General features: G+C 42.9%; 1 protein-coding gene across 10 annotated transcripts in view; it reads left to right on the forward strand.

Annotated features, from left to right (window-relative positions):
• Positions 1 to 16,030, forward strand: part of PATJ (PATJ crumbs cell polarity complex component) — a 149,892-nt gene that overhangs the window by 89,297 nt on the left and 44,565 nt on the right. For all 10 annotated transcript variants that reach the window (XM_071565887.1, XM_071565889.1, XM_071565890.1 and 7 more), the window contains 2 exons: positions 849 to 1,045; positions 7,949 to 8,040. In XM_071565887.1, the coding sequence (XP_071421988.1) occupies positions 849 to 1,045; positions 7,949 to 8,040 (289 nt within the window). The remainder of the gene's footprint in view (positions 1 to 848; positions 1,046 to 7,948; positions 8,041 to 16,030) is intronic.

The raw sequence follows: 16,030 nt of genomic DNA on the forward strand, positions 1-16,030 counted from the left end.
TCAGCCACAGCCATATCCTTTCACTTGCTTTTTCAAATGTGTGGCCCAGCTGAAGCATTGGGGGCAGGTGGTGTTTTAAACTGGCTTTAAAATCTATAAAGGAAAAGCAGGCAGAAATAAAAACCACCCTCTCACCAGCAACAGTGACAGATGTTGGCGAAGAGACATTCAGATTAAACTGTCAGTGTCCACAGCCATGCAGTGTGCTCCCAATAACTCTGTACATACACTGAGCTCTGTCACAGGGCTGCTTGAAATGGAGATGAAAGACAAATAACCACCTTAATATCAAGTGAGGCTGCATTTAAAAACGTAATCACTCATCTCCATCATCACTGACATCTGCTCTGCGTAATCAGCCGCGCAGCAGCTCCTCATGGTGAGCAGATTCCTGAGTCACCATAGGAAGGAAAAGGTTTTACCTTGACATGTGAGTCTGCAGTAATGTTGGAACCATTAAGTGCTTCAGTTTCCCACAGTGGTTAATTAACCAGCTCGAACTTTATGAGAGTTTCCTGAATTTGATGGGGTTTGTACGGTAAAGGTGCCTCTGGAATTTCCTTGTTTATTCTCCTTACAGAAAATTTTTGGTTTAGAACCAGGCTGTTGTACAAATAATTAAAAGAGTGTGGGTTTAATGTGAATAATATTTGCAGCTGATGCTGCGTTTTGCTGTGTGAATGATACACATGCAGCAAATGATATTTTAGAGTCTATGCTGAAAAGACCTCTGGTAAAAACACTATTTGCTGAGAAGCCATAAATTTCCAACATATTTGCGTATGTTCTTGAACATCTGTGTGCAAGTTATTTCATGTTCTAACTCATTTTATGTTTGACCTTCCTAGAAAAAATCAGGCAAAGATATGCAGATCTCCCAGGAGAGTTGCACATTATTGAGCTTGAGAAAGACAAAAATGGGCTGGGGCTCAGCCTCGCTGGCAACAAGGACCGGTCCCGGATGAGCATCTTTGTAGTTGGGATCAATCCAGATGGACCTGCGGGACGAGATGGAAGGATGCACATTGGGGATGAGCTCCTGGAAGTAAGTGTTTCCTTTAGCTCCAAAGCAAGGCTCGTGAGCAGAGGGGGAGAGGCATATGTGGAGCCCTCCTTTGAAGCTTAACTAAAGCCTGCGAGTGGAATTAGGTGGCTGAGGAAGGAGCTGTGCTGATTTATGCCAACTGAGAACTTGGCCTTTGGCAGGTAAATGTGTTTTCAGTGAAACAAAAATCATTGGCCTGTGAAAACTAATGTCTTGTCAGCGAAGTCTGTGCTCTCAGCATGTTCACCAGCTCTGCGTAGGGAGGGACTGTTGAAAGGCAGGAAGGGGACAGTAAATCCATCCTTGTAGTGCATATGTGGTTTTACAGGGAAATTCACACCTTACAATAAAAAAACCCCAAACCCCCTCAAAGTTACCATATGTGTTTTTACAGATGACAGGGATATTCCCTATCCTGAAAATAAATTTGAGGCTATAATCTGTTTAAAATACTTATTTTCTTTAGTTGTGTCTGGCACAGGTTCACCCATGAGGCAAGAGATCCTGTTAGCAAGTGGAGTATTTTGTCTTCACTTTTCCTCCCATCTCCTTCCTTCACCTTGAGACTAAAAATGCAGCTTTCCTTCACTTCATCTGATTTTTTGGCTGTTGCAAAGTGACACTTTGCTGCGGTACCTGCAGTGATTCCCCACGTCATGATTGCCTCATGGTTTAAAAAAATCATCCCTCCCTGGGGAATTTCCCCTGAGAGAGGCTCTCACTGAAGAGCAGGAGCTGCTGACCTGCTGCTCTCCGTGGGTGGTGATGCTTTGATCTTTCAGCAACTCTCTGTGCAATCAGAAAACCACCTATTTTTTCACATTTCTTGACTTGAGAAAGGGCAATTTGACTGCCTGGGGATACCTTGGGAATACTCAGTATTGGCTAAGCATTTATCATTGTCTCACAGTTCTGTAATTAGGGGGTTTCAATGCACAAAGTGCAAGAAAGATGTTTTGCTATAAAAACACCCCCATCTGGAGGTTTTTATTTTCATTTTAAGTGTGAGAAATGGTATGAAGCTCTACACTCTAATGGAGTAGGGTAGGAAAATTACTTTCTCCTTAAAATTTCTGAGGTTTCTATCCCTGACATTGAATTTTAATAGTAAAAAAAAAGGCAAATTGTTGAATTTTGGGTTTATACCAGTTGAAAGGATTCACGGCACTGTTCTCCTCTGTGCATATCATAGGTAGTTCCTGGCAGAGGAAAGGATCTAATGTTAAGTACTGCCAGCAGTCCTTGAAAGATGCACCATCTGTGATTAATCACATATAACTCAAGGCTTGGGATTTGCATGGATGAGCCATGTTATAAGGAGCATTTTCCAAAGTGGTGGTTCTGCCCTAATTCCTCTCCCTGTTAAGTTGGAGATAAAATGATTTTTTTTTCTTCAGGGAAAGAAGAGTATGGTTCTCTATCTCAAAAATGCCAAACTTCAAATAAAAAGTTCAAAGAGACTTTAGTAACTACTTCTCTTGGTTACCTTTGCAATAAAATTGAAGGTGTATCTCTGGTGTGCAGGAGAACAATTCCAGAGGTCATCTGGTCCAGTCCCCTTGTTCAAGCAGCGCCGCCTCAAACCAGTTGCCCAGGCCTGTGCCCAGAGATGGCTTTTGAATACCTCCAGTATTTCATGCTGCTTCCATGCCAGGGATGCAGAGGTCAAGGTGGTCAACTGGTTCTGCTTGCAGTGTCTTTCACAACAAAATATGTTAGAAGAGCATGAATGGCAAGCTCAGGTGCTTAGAAGTGAGGAAATGACAGAACTCATGTTTGATTCTCATCTAACTGCATGTTTGCATCTACATCTTTGATTGAACATCAGTTTTCCATACTGGAATGTACCAGCAAGAGAAGGGATGCCCATCCTGGGAAGCCTCTGGCATCCCTGCACTGTGCTGGGAGGCCCCAGTGATTCCTGTTGGTTAGTCTTGCTCTATTAAACAGTGGATGCTCCAGTGTGCAGAGTGTTCCCTGTGGGGTTTGATGGAGTTAAGGTTAATGGAATGGAGATATAGATGGATACATATTACCTGTTCATTTTTCTTTTGAACTGGTCTTTGATTGGATTCAATTGAAGGATGTGCCTCAGCACCTTATTCATAAAACCTTTAGTCACTGAATTAATGAAACACCTTCTCACTTTTAGCTTCTGCAAGCAGTAGCCTTTTGGGGGCATGATCCTGACTGATTTGCACAGCCTGTACATTGAGGGAAATGCAGGTCACTTAACATTATTTTTTAATCATCTTCAGTGATGTGTTTTATATGGTTATATGGCTGGAGAAAACAGCCTTTTGAAGGAGAAGGTTCTTTTCTTCTGCATTTATACATGGAGGAAAACTACCTGGGCCAGGATTTGGCCTCTGTGCAGAAGAGAGTATTTTTTACAGAACACAAACACTGCTTTTCCCTCCTTTTTTCAAGCAAAGGAACCATCTGTGGTGCCCCTGTCTCTCCCTCTTGCTGTTTTAGTGCAGGTGTCTGCACTGCTTTGGGTCTTATTAGCCTGGGCTCAGTTGGGTTTGTGATTGTGCCCAGCATGGCCCACAGTGTTTTCCTCTGGAGCTGTCCCTGTGCCCTGGGCCCTGCTGCTCCTCAGCTCTGCAGGGCTCTGTCCCTGTTGGGAGGTTTCATTCACACTGAAGAATCCTCCCTGCTATTATCATTATTATTATTATTATCAACTCTCCATAAGGGAGTCAACTGTGCTCTGTTAATAGACCAAGCTGTTCTGAGCCTGTTCTGCTGAATTACTGGTGTTGGGCTGTGCTGCCATCTCCCCATCCCTGCTTATCCTGATGAAGATGAGGCAGGAGGTGGAAGGAACCCACATGTTTGCATGTGGAAGTTTCCCTTCTCATGGCAGAGGGTGGCAGATGATCAGAGTCATCTTTAAGGTCTCTCTTCCAACTCATTCTGTGATTCTGTATTTTGTTCTGTGAGTCTTCAGAGTCAAGACTTCCTGCAAAGTTTGCCTGTTGTCCATTCTGAGCTGTTTCCCAAGAGTCAATTATTGCTTTTTTTTAATTGCTTTTTATTTTCTTGTGTCATTTCTGTCATAAGCTCAAAGGCAGAGAGTTTTTGTGCTAAATGCATTTTAATGGCTGTCTTGGTTTAAGGTGTTTGAGAAATTGAAGTTATGCTGTAATAACCTCATAGATACAGCAGTATTTGGCTCAAGCAAATGAGCCACCCAGCCAAATTCACAATGCCACTTCTGTTTTAAAATGGAGATGATTGGTGTTTTATCCTCAGTTTATTTGTTGTGGGATTGCTGTAGAATCATAGAATATAATCCCAGACTGGTTTGTGTTGGAAGGGACCTCAAAGCCCATCTTGTTCCACCCCTGCCATGGGCAGGGACACCTCCCACTGTCCCAGGTTGCTCCAAGCCCTGTCCAACCTGGCCTGGGACACTTCCAGGGATGGGGCAGCCACAGCTTCTCTGGACAACTTTTTCCAGTGGATTTTTGACGTTTTCAAAGGAGGCTAAAACACTTTTTTATGTGCTTTGTATTCAGTTAAGGTCAGTTTTGGGTGGTGGTTCCAAAGCTGCAAGCAGGTCAGGCTGTGATGGGGAAGCTGCTGGGGAGGAAGGCACAGGTTTTCCAGTGTCCTGTCTCTCTCCACACTCCCCAGGTGGGGAACCACAGGGATCAGCTGCCAGCTCAGAGCAGGATGTTTCCTCTCCTCGTGGAGTTTATGGTCTGTGGATCCCTTCAGATGATACACATGTTTGAACGTGTGCCCGGCAAGAAATGCGGCGAGGAAAGGAAAATTCACATTCTAATTATTTTTTCCCCTCCAATGTTTTCCTCATGCTTTATTATTTGGGGGCTTGGTGTGTTTTATGGGGTTTCAGTATATAAAATGGGGCTGATAAAAAAGTTTTGGAAACTGTTCCCATTGTTTCAGAGAGTCTGGTTGTATCTCAAACTGCTACAATTCCTGTGGTTAGAAGGAAACTCGTGCATGGGTACAAAGAAATAATTATTACAGAAAGCTGTGCCAGTACTTTACTAGCTTTGGGGTATCATTTAACTTCATTTTCATAAAAATCAGATGATACTAATTTTATGGATTTCTATTACTGCCACGTAGTGAAAACAGTGTGGGGTTTTGTTGGGGTTTTTTAATATCCATTTCTAATGTTTCTCCTTTGCAAATTAAAGTTTGAGGAGCAAACAATCCTTTAAATTTTTTCCTCTGAATTTTAGAGCTCAGATTTCAGTGAGTTTGTACTTTCTGCTACCTCAGTTCATGAAACTGTAAACCAAAACTTTTGTAGGTGGAGGCAACAGGACATTTGGGATGTGAGATTAAATCTGCCATAAAGCAATGTGTGATTATATTAAAAATTGAACTTGTGTGCTGACCTGACCTCATACCTGCAGCATGTTTTTATCTGTCTCTGTGCTCTGCTGACTTGCCAAGGGGTTATGGAAAGAGACATTTAAAGAAGAGTGGAGGTTGATTTAGATCCGTTTATTTCTTTTGCTTAGTTGGGGTTTTGTTTTTCTTTTCTAATTTCTAAGGAAAAAGGTAAAGCACAGATTTATAGGGTTTGACTCCCAAAGTACTGTTTGCTTAATCTGACATGTTACTTTATTTAATTTGAAGGATTTAAAATGATGTTTCTTCTGAAATCCTAGATGTTCTCCTTTTTGTTTTATTTAAGTGAGCTTTTGTGCTTTGCTCATCACTGTGGTATCTGCAGCTAAGGGAACATTAATTTATTTTGCAAAAGAAAGTGACCTGGTTTTTTTAAACAGAAAAAAGAAGAAAAATTAATACTGGCTGTAATAACTATGGGGAACAGCCCAAAACCTTGTGGAGATATATTACTTTGATTATACTTTCGTTTTGGAGTAATTAAATAATTATAACTTACAGACCCAGCTCACAGCTAATTAAATTTTGGACTATTTGATACATGTAGTGAATAGGATTAATTCAGTCAGAGTAAAGACTATAAATTTTAATCTAAGAAGTCTGCTGTTTAGAAAAATTGATGGTAATTTAACTAAATCCAAACAATTTGTAAAGCATACAGTATTCCCAGTGAATAAATTATTCTCAAACTTGGAGAAATTAAGTCAACAAACTCACTGAAAGTTTCAAGTTGAGCTTGGAGCCAGAATGCAACTGAGCATTCCTTTTTGCCACTGGATTTTTAAGTTTATCTTTGATTAGCAAAGTCTGGCTGAGGGTGTTGCTTCTCTCCCTGCCTTTGCCACCCTGGCAGTTACTGACAGAGCCATATTTAACCCTCAGGAATGTTGACTTGGTGTTATTTCCTCAGTGATCATTTCATGCCAGCTCAGACCCTTGTGGACCTTTCTTGGGTCCCTCTTTGCACAGTGAAGGGCTTGGTAGGTCAGTGCTTTGCACTTCAATCTCAATGAGTAATCAAGTGTCAGGGCTTTGATTTTCTTGTCCTTATTTAACTGATGAACTTGCAGCTTGTTTTGACCCACTGAAAATAAGAGGGGAGTTATGTGAAGTTCCCAACTAGCCCATATCACACAAGGCTGAAAGACTTGGCCACTTAATTCTTGTTTGAATGAAAAAAATCTTCTAAGATCACAAACCCAGAATCCAATGCAAACATTTGCAGTAACAAAAATTCCTTCTATAATCACTAGTAAATTGTTCCTGGGCTCCGTTATCGTTATTGTTTTAAACAGCATTGGTATATCAAATGTGAATGTAAATATTATGTTGTAAATTAAGAGTGGGAGGAAGAAACTGCAATATTGAATCATGGAATTGTTTAGGTTGGAAAAGTTCTTTAAGATCATCAAGTCCAACCATTCTCCCAGCACTGCCAAGGCCACCACTGACCATGTCCCCAAGTGTCACATCCACAGGGCTTTGGAATCCCTCCAGGGATGGGGACTCCACCACTTCCCTGGGCTGGACAACCCTTCTGGGGAAGAAATTTTCCCCAATATCCAACCTGACTCTCCTCTGGCACAGCCTTAGGCCATTCCCTCTGCTCCTGTCCCTGTTCCCTGGAGCAGAGCCCGACCCCCCCAGCTCCCACCTCCTGGCAGGGATTGCAGAGCCAGAAGGTCCCCCCTGAGCCTCCTTTTCTCCAGGCTGAGCCCCCCCAGCTCCCTCAGCTGCTCCTGCTGCTCCTGCTGCTCCAGCCCCTTCTCTGGACACACTCCAGCCCCTCAGTGTCCTTCTGGGATTGGGGACCCCAAAACTGCCCCCAGGATTTGTGGTGTGGCCTCAGCAGTGCCCAGCACAGGGCATGGTCTCTGCCTGATTCTGTGGCCACACTGTTGTTGACACAAGCCAGGTGCCATTGGCCCTCTGGCACACCTGGGCACACCTGGCTTGTGTCCATAGCCAGGAAACTGCAGCAGTTGCTTGCACACAGAAGTGTCCAAAGTAGTGTCTGTTGTTGTGCTTGAAGTGTCAGGTCCATCACAGCAAAAGGGATGTGGCATGTCCTTACACTGTCCTTCATCTCCACGTGAGCTCAGTTTCCTGCAGCAGAGCTGAGGAGTCAGCACAATCTTAACAGCCAGTTTTCCTCAATGCCCAGTTGCCTGCAGGTAAAGTATAGGAGTGTCTGTCTCAGCATCTGTGCTGTTGTCATATCTGTAGGATTCTCTCAGATCAAGTTGTTTCCCAGGAATCTGTGAACAATCCTTGCAATCCATTCTAGGGATGTGGGGGAAAAAAAAGGTTTCTCCCATTTGTGGCTTACTAATAACAATAAATTAGCTCTGCATTGCTTCCTGCTTTATGTAGATCTCAATTTTGCAGACCACATTTTCTTTGAGTCTTATCTCCTTATCCCACAGCAAACTTGGAAATCTTGAGGGTATAAATTAAAACGAGGTGTACTTCTCCACTTACATGAAAACCATTTTCTTTTAACAGATAAACAATCAGATATTGTATGGAAGAAGTCACCAGAATGCTTCTGCAATCATTAAAACTGCCCCATCAAAGGTCAAGCTGGTTTTCATACGGTAAGGACAGTTCTCATCAAAACATTTGGTGCATTTCAGCCTTTACATGACATATTTACATATTTAGCCTGTTTTGAAATTGTTGAACTTGCTCAGTTCTCTTTGAAGTGTAATAAACCTTTTCCTTGACTATTCTTCCTGGAACAGCTGAAGAATTCTCCTTAGTAATGTAAAAAATACGAATCTAATGTAATTGAGTGCTTATTTTAGGGGCGTCTGCTGAAGACTTGAGCTGTTCCTCTGGGGCTTGAGAGCACCCCAGTAACAGCTGCTTCTCCCACAACTCACTGAAGAGCTTTAGGTTGGTTCAGCACAGAGTTGGGTGGGCAGTTTGCTCACCCAGACTGCCAGGAGGGCATCAAAGTGGCTCAGAGGGTTTTGGGGCTGCTGGGAGAGGAGCAGGGGAGTGTGGATGGAGCACATGGAGCATGGGCTGGGTGGAAGAGTGGAGGAGACCTCTGTGTGGGCATCAAAAGAGGATTTCAAAAGTGAGCTGGGGCTTGTTTGTGCAGAGGGGAAGCCTGACTTTGCCAAGGAGCACTGGGATGGATTGCGTAGGAGGGAATATGCTAAAACAACCTTTCATCTGCATAAGAATTGCATGTGGGCATTTTTATTTTGCCCCAAGCATGAAAATTTTTCCTCTTTGTATGTGAATTAAAGACACCTGCATACATTCACTCAGTAGGTTGGGAAGTGTTGCTCTTATGACCCTGGGCAGGAGGTCTGGGAAGAAGCTGCCTCTTTCCCAGGACTCACATGTGCATTAATACACTGGAATTTCATAAATGAGTATTTAAGAATAAATTCCAGCTGTGACTTTTGTTGGGCACTTACCCCCTTGGCATTTTAAAATGGGATCTTCCCACCAACATATACATCATACTTGATATTGTTTTATATTCTCTGCTCATACCCTTCTTCCCTGTGAACAATGTAATAATCTGTGGGTGAATGCATATAAATATGTACATTTACTGGCATGGCTCTGCCTGGTACAGCATACACAGGAATGATGGAGGAGCAGCATTAGCACAGTGAGGAATGAGTTGCTATCCTTGGCAGCCCAGAGGATCTGGGGGAGATTAATGATCTTGCCTGCAGCTCCCGTGTTACTTTCCCCAGCCATTGAAAATTAAACCTCACGTACCACAACTCACTCACCATTATTTAATTGCCTGTGGAAAATGTGTCTGGGTGGAAGTTGCAGAGGCAAAACCACAACTTACGAAGCCATAACCCAACAGTGTGGGCTTCTTGCAGCCTGCCCTGCTGCTCCAGGCACTGCAGAGCTCCAGGGAGGGGTCCATGTTGGGTCCAGTTCCCATGGACTGGAAATCCTCTGTGTGTGTGTTTGGTGTCGTGTTTAAGACATAAAACCATGTAAATTCTTAGCTATAATTCTCCTTTTCAAATTGTCTGTGTAGCAATGGATTTCAAGGTGAAAATTTATCTCAATGGCCATATTAGATATTAGAAACAAATACTGGAAATACCATTGGATGATTCTTGTTTCCATCTCTAAAAAAAAAGTCCAGTTTCTGCTTTTAAATGCTGCTGCTGAGGTTGTAAACTCGTGTCTTCACACTTCCCAAGAGCACACACATCTTGCCAGTGCTTTTGGCCTTTCCCTGACAACTGGTGTGTCTTTGTTCAACCCAAGCAGTTGTTGGAACACCACTGAAAGGGAACTCTCCCACTGAGAGGATGCAGTTTGTAACTCGAGTGCTGCCTCTAACACGGGGAGAAAACTGATGTCACCTTGTTTGTTGATGTATCATCAGGTTTTGGCAAACCCAGGTTAGGCTGTCTCTCTTAAAGGTGAATTTTGAGGAGAAACAAGAATAATTTTCTTTTCTCATCCCAGCTGTATTCTGAGCCCAGTCTGTCTTGGTGCTTCCCCTTCCTGTACCTCAGACCACAAAAACACTGGATGTTACTGACTGGAAACAGGAGCTGTGACAGACCCAAGAGTCTTGTCCATGGTGCATTTTGGGGGCAAAAAGGGGAGTTTTGCTTTATCAACTGTAATATAAAATGGGGTTATTGAAATGCCACTGCTTAACACAGTGTGGTGCCAGTTGGAGTAAATAAGAGGCATCTTGAAGCTGCACAGGAATTCAGTGGCTTTTCCCAGCTGCGAACAAAGCGCTGAGTGGAGCAGGCTGAGCTCTCCTGGTAGGTTTTGCTGCTTGGCTGCTTTCAGATTTGTTCCTCTGGGCTCTAATAGTGTGGAAGGAGCAGGATGCCATTACATTTGTCATGCTTTGAAAGTGATGGAGCCAGTTGCAGTAGAAATACTCCTGCTTTCCTCCTCCCGAGCTCTGTTACCCCTGAAGCTTCACCTAAGGACAGAAGGTGTGTAGAGTAACGCAGCCAAAACACATCCTGGAGCATGAACAGGCCACAGCTCACCACAGCAAAATAACAGGAGTTGTGAGAGAAACTAATTTGCTCTTCATGTGCTTGAAAATATTAATATTCTAATTTCACCACTGAAAGGCCTGAGCAGATTGTAATTCTTCAGAAATACATCAATGTGCAGCCTGAGAAATTCCTGCATGCCTGACTGAGCTGACCTGAGGCATAAAGGCCAAACTGAGGGAACTCCTGGGCTATTCCACGTGCCCTCTTTGATACCCTGAGGCCTCATTTTCCTGAGGTGAAGGATGCTCAGTGATAAGTGTGGTACTTTTCACTTGGAAGCAGGAAACAGCAGCGAGGTTTTCCTATTCCCGGTGTTTCGGTTCATGTGCAGGGCAGGGGGATGTTTCCATAAACTCTTCAATCAGTTGTGAAAGAAGCCCAGAAATTCCTGGGCACAGAAAAGCTTTCAGTGAGAACTGTAATAACTAACTATCATTAAATAACTTCAGAGAATCATAGAATGGTTTGGATTGGAAGGGACCTTAAAGATCATCTTGTTCAAGCCCCAAATTTATTTCTTTTCCAGAAAAAGATAAAGTATATAAGGTGACCTCAGCCTTTTTGACTTTGTACTAAAATCCTGACTTACCATTTGTGCTATAAAAATCTGTTCACACTTTTTTATACCCAGGTAGTGTTACAATTGCATTCCCACCCTTTCCTGAAATTTTTGCTGATGAGACACAGTGCAGGAACTGTTGTGAGAATCACAGACTTCCCCTTATATTTGAAGGCTTCTCACTCTGGTTTATGAGCATCTTTTCCTCAATTAAGTTGACGATGATTGTTTAAAACAGTTGATTTTGGCCACATTCCAAAATATGGGTCTTAACACAGCCCTGTTTCCCAGTGGTCTCATTAATTACATGAGCTTCTCGGAGCATCTCAGAGATTTGCAGTTATGGTGTCACTTGTCCTTTTTCAGTGGCAGTAAGGGATGTAATGTCTTAGCTACCTTTTGAAATTCTTGGTCTAAATCTCCAACAGGAATTAGCCAGGTAATAATATGAGAAATGGACTTGCTTCTTGTAGGAGTGTCTGTGCCCTAGTTCCCAAAATAGAACGTGTTTCGATGCGTTGTGGTTTCTGTTCATGCATTGTAAGTCCATCCTTGTAAGATGCATAATAAAACAGTATAATTAGATTTTACATCTGTAATAGGAAATCCAGTTTGTATCAGAATGCTCTTTTACAGTGAGAATTTTATGATTCAGCAAATGCAATGTTTTTTTCCATGCTCAATTAACTGCCTTTAATCTGGTTTGGTGCTTCAGTGTTGGTATAATAAGCAGATCAAATATAGTTGAATGCTTGAATCAAAGTGAACACCACTGATTTCAAACCATCCTCCTGTTGTGTTCGGTTCTGTGAGTCATTCCTTGGGCTACCTTTATTCCTTAAAAGAAAATTGCCTTGTGCTGTGAAGAGGCATGAGAAATGCTTTCAGAGTCAGGGATTTTGCTGATTTAAACACCATCTGTTTGCTGTCCAGAGCCCTCCCACTCTGCAGCCACTGCTCTGTTATCGTTGCTTCCTGCGGGGGGGTTGCAGCTCCTCAGTGGAGCCCACAAATCTCTGTCACCCAACCCCTCCTCCCTTTTCCAGGTGTAATTCTAGAGGCTACTCTGTTATTTATGGTGATGTGCAAAGGACAGAGATCCTTCTACTCCAAGGAGTGGGAAAGGCAAGGCAGTGTCTGGGTTGACTGTTCAACACTCCCCACTGCTGTGACTTCATCACTGGTCTTTGCTCTTCTTTAAAACCTCCCTAAGTAACATTTTATGTTATATACCACTCTGAAATGCTGTCATGCTTTAGAAATGACTTTTAGGTTTTTTCTAACCCGCATAACCCTGTATGGCCCATTCACTTAAGACCTGGACTCGATGAGCCCTGTGGGTCCCTTCCAGCTCAGAATATTCTGCGATAATTGCCCATATTTGAATAGTATAAACTCTGTTTTTACTTGCTTTGATTGCTTAGGCCCTTTCATGTGGGAAAGCTTTCAGAGTAAGCCCTTGCCAGGCACTGTGTGTGCAAGTTTGAACCTTTCCTGTTTTCTTCAGAGCTGTTTCCTCCTCGCTATCATACACATGTGGGAACAAGCACACGGTAGAGGAAGTTAAATAATTCGGGCTCTTTCAAACCTTTGATGACCTAAGCTGCAGTTTATAGGAACATTAGTTGTTCATTTAAAATACCTGGATGCATTTGGCTCTCACATACCTAGGAGGGGATGGAGGGGAAATGGAGAACAAGACTGTTCTTGCTGTTAGTAGGAGACGTTTTTTGAGAAGATGCTCAACACAAAGGTCTTTTTGACCCCACTGAAGGAAAAATCCTATGTGGCTTCTCAGTGTGCAGCTTTCCTGCAGCTCCTCTTTTCCAAAGGAACTTCTAGAGGGAAAACAAAGATCAGAAAACATGAGATCCTGCCCTGATTTTTTTTGTTTTAACAAGCAGGATGTGGACATTACAAGTTTTCAATAATTTGCAGAACTTTATGTCCTGGTGTCACAAACAGTGGGAGTTCTAAGGCACAGAGCAAATGTTTATTCCCTTTGTGCACAGATCTGTTCCAATAAGATGTCATGTAACTTCATACAAGGGTTTTTCTTCTGATTCTTCATACACTTTTTATTCCCAAAAAGCATCCACAGCCCCTTGCAAAAAGCTGTTGTCAAGTGATCTCTTAGTGGTGATGAACTGTGTTGTTGCAGATAGTTTGGCAGGAGATTTGTGTCCCTTAGTTTAACCAGCCAGAGGACATCTGGACTCCTGTGCTGAGTCAGCAGTTGTCAGAGCCCCCAAAGAGCAATTCTGTTCATCCTGTCCTAAATTAGCTGATTTAGGTGCTGGAATTGCCCTTCTGAGTGGGTCTGGTTTGGGTTTTGTCTTGAGTTTGTACTGATCATGGAAGTTTGGACACTCTGTTAGATGAGGTGCTCTGTCTTAGACAGGTGAGGAGCCTCATTCCACATTAAATGAGGATATTCTTGGCATTGCATGACAGTGAGCTTGTACCATCACAAACCTGAGGGATGTAAGTGGAAACCAGAACATTTTCACAAGGGCAGCAGTGACAGGGCAAGGGGGAATGGCCTAAGCTGAAGGAGTGGAGGTTTAGATTAGATATTAGGAAGGAATTCTGTACTAGAAAGATGGTGAGGCCCTGGCACAGGTTGCCCAGAGTGGCTCTGGACTCCCCATCACTGGAGGTGTCGCAAACTGTGTTGGATGGGGCTTGGAGCAACCTGGACTAGTGGAAGGTGCCCCTGCCCATGGCCCGGGTGAAATGAGATGAGTTTTAAGTCCCTTCCCACCCAAACCATTCTGGGATTGTGTGATTTTATGACAAACTCCTCAAAGGAAGTCAGGGAACCTGAATTCAAGAATTACAAGTCTGAGGTCGATGACCAACTCAGTTTGGCTGAGACTGTGACTGCTGGTTATCACCCCTACAAAGATAACTTTCTAAATGCTTCCTGGACCATTCCAGCTGTGTGTGACATTCCTCCCAAGTGCCAGAGGAACTTTGGGATGTGTTCAGCATGGCATTGCTGGAGCCTGGCAGCACCCAACTCCAGCTTCCCTGCAGGTTTGCCTTCTGCAGCATGGGGAGGGTGTTCCTTTCTGATTTATATGTGCACATGACTCTCTTCAGGCTTCTTTTGTACCAAGTATTTATGGTTAAGTCAATAACTGTATTTGTCTCTGCTTAAGCTGCACCTCTTTCCCTTCATCAAATGTGCAGGTGGAGCAAAACATCAGGAGTTTTTCTCTTGGTCAGCTAGACAGGATAGGGAATGGCCAGGGGTCCTATTTAGACTAGAAAGAAGTAAAATATAGTGAAGAATGGCTGTTTAATCAAATAAATCTCCAAAGGTGTGAGCTTTCCTAAAGTTCAGAGAGTCTTTGCCATTTACAAATTACCTTCTCTCAGTTCCTGTGACATCTTGTTTCTCCAGCACTGAGCTGGAGTTTGTGGTGCTGGTCCAAGCAACAGGCACTCTGACCTCCAGGCTGATCCAAGTCCCATTTTCACCCACAAGCTCCCCCTGAGGGGTTAGAAGTTATAAAAGAATTTGTGGGAGGAGTGGTGAATTCCTTCCTATTCAGTTTATATGGAATTTCAACAGCTCTCTGGTGCTCAGGCTCAGCCTGGGGTGGCTCCATCCCAGTGTAAGGCACAAACCAGGAGAAGGAGCTGGAACAAGAGCCATGGATATTTGTAATTTTTGCAGGTAATGGAGGGGAAACATCTGAGCCTCTCTGCTGCATAAATTGTTTTTACATTGCTTTGACCTGAGAGTATGAAGCTGTGCCTTGACTGTGAAGGGTTTAAACACCTTCACCCCAAGCAATATTGGGCACTGGCAACTGAGAACAGCTTTTTTGGAGGTGGTTATGGAGCAACTCTTGGCAAATACACTGAATTCTCATTTGCAGTCACTGTAATTTGAATATGATGTTCAGACTTCTAAGCTGTCTGCTCCTGCATCAAAAGAAAATGATTAATCCTTTTAGTTGTAAATAAATTCACGTTTTAGTTGAGGACACTTGTGGAAGTGGAGAGCAGAAACAGCAATTTATTATTAGATCTGTCACTTTAAAATATGTTCTCACTTTGATTCTGCTTTGAAGCATTCTCCTTTGAAGCAGCATTAAAGTATTTAAATATGTACGAGTCCTAGCAGGGGGAGATTACAAGTTGTGACACTGTGTAACCTTGGGGGGGGTTATATTTTTTCCTTCTTTTCCCAGGGAATTACTCTAAGTGGTTTTTTATTGCTTGGAATAAAAATGACCATCCATTTAAAGCTGCATAAAGATATTTTCCCACTGATAGGGAAAAAAAAAAGGTGTGTGTATTTGGAATAAAAATGACCATCCATTTAAAGTTGCATAAAGATATTTTCCCATTGCTAGGAAAAAAAAAGGTGTGTGTATATGAAGTCAAAACTAATTTGGACAATTAATTACACCCCAGTTTGTCAGGAGCTTCTGTGTAGCAATTTTTAGAGTATTTCTTAACAAAGATTTATACAAAATTTTTTATTTTCATGTTTGCTTCTAATTTAGAGCTACAGAGTGAGGTTTGTTTTCATGCTGATTGTGCTTTATATAAACCATTGTCAGAAAAACCTCTCCAGTCAAGGGAAGACTTGGGAGGGCTCAGACACCTCACATGGGATGGTTTATTCTTGTGGGTTAAAAAGCAACATAATGAGCCCGATGTCTCACGAAGATAAGAGGAGGGAGAATGTCCTTGCCCAACATGCCTTGCAGGGTAAAATGCACTTGGAAATTGTGAAATGCTGATGAAATTGCTGGGCTTGGTCCCGTGGCTGCCTCAGATGTGTGTCTTGGCCCCGGGTCTGCATCACGAACCGCGAGTGGTTCCCACTCCTGCGAGGCTTTGAGGAGAGTCTGAGAGCAAGAACAGCACCCAGCCAGTGCCTTTGAATTGGAGGGCTGTTTGGTTGGAGATAAGTAAATGAATTCCCCAACCTTTGCCTGCAGGATTTATCATTTCCAAAGCCTGTGCTGAGAGCTGTTGATT

The sequence above is a fragment of the Pithys albifrons genome, chromosome 10, assembly GCF_047495875.1.
Source record: "Pithys albifrons albifrons isolate INPA30051 chromosome 10, PitAlb_v1, whole genome shotgun sequence".
Classification (NCBI taxonomy): domain Eukaryota; kingdom Metazoa; phylum Chordata; class Aves; order Passeriformes; family Thamnophilidae; genus Pithys; species Pithys albifrons.